We start from the raw sequence: 4,742 nt of genomic DNA, 5'->3' as shown, positions 1-4,742 counted from the left end.
TGCATGAAAATATTAGATGAAGGAAAACACATTTTGATACGCATGAAATAATGGGTAGGCCCTACTCCAATAACGTTAGATTTCGTAATAATTGACGTTCGAATGGTCAAGAGGGTGAATTTTGGTCCTTTTTGCAGTGACTGAATAGAAGTTATTTCACCTTCTCCACTGTAGCCATTTCGTAAATGGTAGTTAGCAAAAAGAAAATAACAATAGTCAAGCCAATTCGAACATAATGCATGAGAAATTCGAAAATTGTGACTCTTACAATACAATTAAAATGAGGGGCATGCTATGCGAGGAACAGACATTTGCGCGTGAACTCGGGCGCTCAACGCTTGAATAGGAGCTTGCAAGAGCTTCTAGTCGGGTAAAGCTGGTTTAGGTACAAGCTTTTCTTAGAAATCATAAATGGTCTAGTACTCATCGCCTTCCTCCTCGCCCTCGGGTTCCATGCAGGAATCGACACCGACCTCCTCGTAGTCCTTCTCCAGGGCAGCCAGGTCCTCACGAGCCTCGGAGAACTCTCCTTCCTCCATACCCTCTCCCACGTACCAGTGGACGAAGGCACGCTTGGCGTACATCAGGTCGAACTTGTGGTCGAGACGAGCCCAGGCCTCGGCGATGGCCGTGGTGTTACTCAGCATGCACACAGCACGCTGGACCTTGGCCAGATCCCCACCGGGGACGACGGTTGGTGGCTGGTAGTTGATGCCGACCTTGAAACCTGTTGGGCACCAGTCGACGAACTGGATAGTGCGCTTGGTCTTGATGGTAGCGATGGCAGCGTTGACATCCTTGGGGACGACGTCACCACGGTACAGCAGGCAGCAGGCCATGTACTTGCCGTGACGAGGATCACACTTCACCATCTGGTTGGCGGGCTCGAAGCAGGCGTTGGTGATCTCGGCAACGGTCAGCTGTTCATGGTAGGCCTTCTCGGCAGAGATGACGGGAGCGTAGGTGGCCAGAGGGAAGTGGATACGAGGGTAGGGCACCAAGTTGGTCTGGAACTCCGTCAGATCGACGTTGAGGGCACCATCGAATCGGAGGGAAGCGGTGATGGATGAAACAATCTGGCCCATGAGACGATTTAGGTTGGTGTAGGTGGGACGCTCGATGTCGAGGTTACGACGGCAGATGTCGTAGATGGCCTCGTTGTCGACCATGAAGGCACAGTCGGAGTGCTCAAGAGTGGTGTGAGTTGTAAGGATGGAGTTGTATGGTTCAACCACTGCGGTAGCGATTTGTGGAGCGGGGTAGATGGCGAACTCGAGCTTGGACTTCTTTCCGTAGTCGACGGAGAGACGCTCCATGAGCAGAGAGGTGAAACCAGATCCGGTGCCACCGCCGAAGCTGTGAAAGATAAGGAATCCCTGAAGACCGGTGCACTGGTCAGCCAGCTTCCTGATCCTGTCTAGGACCATATCGATGAGCTCCTTGCCGACGGTGTAGTGACCACGGGCGTAGTTGTTGGCAGCATCCTCCTTGCCAGAAATGAGCTGCTCAGGGTGGAACAGCTGGCGGTAGGTTCCGGTTCGGACTTCATCTGCAAAAGCAAAAGACAACCATAAAATGTGAAATTCTGCAGGACGAGGAGCCGAATGTTAATGCTAAATAGTGTTCATGCCACAATGACTGCTGCTGACATAAACTCGATTTCAACGTCGCGTAAACTTCAAGCACTCCCCTTCAGTTGCTTCTCATCGTGTAAAAATGCTGATTAAATTTCTCTTCAGATCATCGGCTCATTACATCATAAATACTTTAAACAACAATGAAAATTGTATTTTTGGATACTTTTGATAAATCACTGAAGTTATCGAAAAGACAACAAATATATCACATCGTGATAATTATTCAGTTGTTTGATTATCATGATAACATGACAATGTCCTTTCCCATGCAACAACGTCTTACCGACAACGGTGGGCTCGAGATCGACGAAGACTGCACGGGGAACGTGCTTGCCGGCTCCAGTCTCGCTGAAGAAAGTGTTGAAGGAGTCGTCACCTCCTCCGATGGTCTTGTCAGAAGGCATCTGGCCATCGGGCTGGATGCCGTGCTCCAGACAGTACAACTCCCAGCAGGCATTGCCGATCTGGACACCAGCTTGTCCGACGTGGATAGAGATACATTCACGCTGCAAGATAAAAAAAAAAAAGGATAACTAACTTGCTACTTTTTGATCGGGAAGAGAAGGGGCGTCGACGCGAAATCTTATCAAACATACATAATCATTTGTGTCTGTCTGATGTAGCCATATAGCACTTGTAGCGAGGACATTTTAACTGGCTACTAGTTGACAGTGCTGAAATGTCATCGCTAAGAACAGATTAGTTATTCTTGTCATTTCAGCTCCATTCAAAACATGTCCCATCTTGTATGTTTGGTGTGAGCAGATGAATTGAATACATTTCTCGCTTGAATCTATCAGTGGGCTTATAGATTCGACTCTCAAAGACCATGGACTTAACACGATCAAAAGGGTTTCATGATGACACGAATTGCACGGAAAACATCATCACTTCATAAAGCATGAAACTACAGCTGATGACATCTTATGAAAGAGGAAATCTACTCCAGAATTTTATCAATTTCATAAGAAGAGAAAAAAGTCCTTTCACTAGAACAGTGCAAAATGATTGATATCGGATAAGAAATACGGAATATATGGCAATCTGAATTTACACTCTTTTTTTTCCGGAAAACACTTCTTGACCAGTCATTATGAATAGTTAAATCAGAAAGTTGATAATCTCATGCCCTCACAGATTCATTTTCGTTTTATATACAGACATGACCAAAATGCCATGTTGCAGCTGTGTAAACATAAAACGAACAAAATGTTAACTGTGATATACTTTGGTATGAAATTATGTTTTTCACCTGTATTATCTAAAAATACCATCTTTCCCCCCGAATTTCATATGACATACATGAAAAATTGTGAGGGCATGACATCATCGACTCGTTCACTTAGATTCATAAGGACTGGTCAAGAAATGTTTATCCCAAAAATTGTGAAATTTCAAATTGTCACATCTCCTATATTTCTTATCGGATTTTTGTCATTTTTGCAAAATTCTGTGAAGAAGTTTTTTCTCTTTCTTTTAAAGTATTATATTTCTTAGGGTGGATTTCCTCTTTAAGTTGACGAACTGATTATTGTGCAAATATTTCAACCAGTTGTAGGCATAATCCAAATCACCGCTCTGAATGTACGTCATGAATCGTTATGTATACCGAGTAATATCATGTGCGCAACGAGTTGCGAGCCGTCGACCATCGCGCTTTCTGTCTCACAAGAGTATGAATAATTCAGTACATTGATTTGCCCTTCACCCTCCCACCACTCCCATTATACACTCATACGCACACACAAAGGCACACATAATACTATGGTTGCCATTGGCGACCATTAGCAAAGTGGTATGCTGCACTTATGTGAGTGTATTTGATATTTAGTATGAATACTGGATAAATAGCATGTAATTTGATCACCAGACGATGGTCATAAACACGCCTCACTAAAGTCATGCGTACAGAATACTTCGTACTTAATTGCATAGTATAGTTCTCCCCCTCCCCCCCCCCCCCCCGCATTACCACCACAAACAATAAATTAATATGCATTGGTTGCTACTGGCAACAGCCGACCCGGTGGGATACTTATGTGAATGTGTAGAATTAATGCATTCAGTTTACCACACAATATCGACTAATTGCACATAATTAAACGCCCTAATGAAACCTTATGCAACAGAATATATTACATGCACAGGAACACTGCTCCCTAGATGCTGAACACACGCACGCACACACACACACACACACACACACACACTCAAGGACACAAACACACTCATCAGCATTACCATGTACATGTACACCCATGGTGGTTGCCAGTGGTGACTAAACCACTGACTTTGAGTAATCGCTTCTGGGAATGCATTCAGTGAGAATGAATGGTACTACTAGTAATCAATACGGATTTAAGAAGCCATTAATCGCAGAGTAATCTTTGGACTTGCTTTACACGTATCCAATAATGCATTACCAAGGAGGTGCTCGTCTTATGCCTCCTCGGTACTAGACCCTACTCATCCCCATATTCCCAATAACCAAATCTTCATTCATTCATGCATTCACACAAACACCACACAAAAGCAAAATAAGAATACACGCAGTGGTTGCCAATGGCAACCACCAAAGCCGGTGCAACGCCACGCTTCAGAAATCCCACGATGACTCACGCACGAGTTACCTACCACAAAGAGATATACAACTCGCACCGTGGTACACTGTACAAACACACTGGTTCTCAATGAGCAATTTATGTACACATGTGAGCCTCAAGTCTGCCAATGCACATATTACATGGATTTCTTTCCTTCTATATTTTGAGACAGTAAAATGCTTAGTTCCCAGCCACAGGGCAGGTGTACTGTACCACCAGGAGTGGCGACACATCCTGATATGGGCGTTAAATGTGGAACAGCTGTAATTTACATGAGTATACAAAAAAATTGAATCTAATGATAAGACAAACTGAAGGCCAACACTTGTGCTCCGAGTTCCAGTAAAATCGGAGTAACCATGGATGTAGCTTTATTGAAAACTACAAACTATAGAAGAAGTGTTTGTCTTTTGAACGAGTGACTACACAAATAGCATTTGACGGTTTCTTGTGTGTGCCGTCCTATCCCAGTTGCTGGTCTGTGCTACTACATACATTTGGG

At 44.2% G+C, this 4,742-nt stretch overlaps 1 protein-coding gene across 1 annotated transcript; it reads right to left on the bottom strand.

The window, feature by feature from the left end:
• Positions 1–416: 416 nt before the first annotated feature.
• On the bottom strand, positions 417–3,362 carry LOC139734320 (tubulin alpha-1A chain-like). The gene is made up of 3 exons (XM_071645112.1): positions 3,354–3,362; positions 1,921–2,143; positions 417–1,549 (listed from the first exon to the last, which is right to left on the bottom strand). Exons 1-3 carry the CDS (start codon positions 3,360–3,362, stop codon positions 417–419), a joined length of 1,365 nt encoding a protein of 454 aa, XP_071501213.1.
• Between the last annotated feature and the right edge of the window lie 1,380 nt (positions 3,363–4,742).

This window comes from Diadema antillarum, unplaced genomic scaffold, assembly GCF_040938485.1.
Source record: "Diadema antillarum isolate AM-2024a unplaced genomic scaffold, OU_Dant_1.0 seq00000523_RagTag, whole genome shotgun sequence".
NCBI lineage: Eukaryota > Metazoa > Echinodermata > Echinoidea > Diadematoida > Diadematidae > Diadema > Diadema antillarum.
This window is presented reverse-complemented; position numbering and strand designations above follow the sequence as displayed.

Coding starts and splice junctions, on each gene's coding strand:
- LOC139734320 (XM_071645112.1), bottom strand. Junction 1,550..1,920: donor TCTCGAGCCCACCGTTGTCG/GTAAGACGTTGT, acceptor TTGCTTTTGCAG/ATGAAGTCCGAACCGGAACC.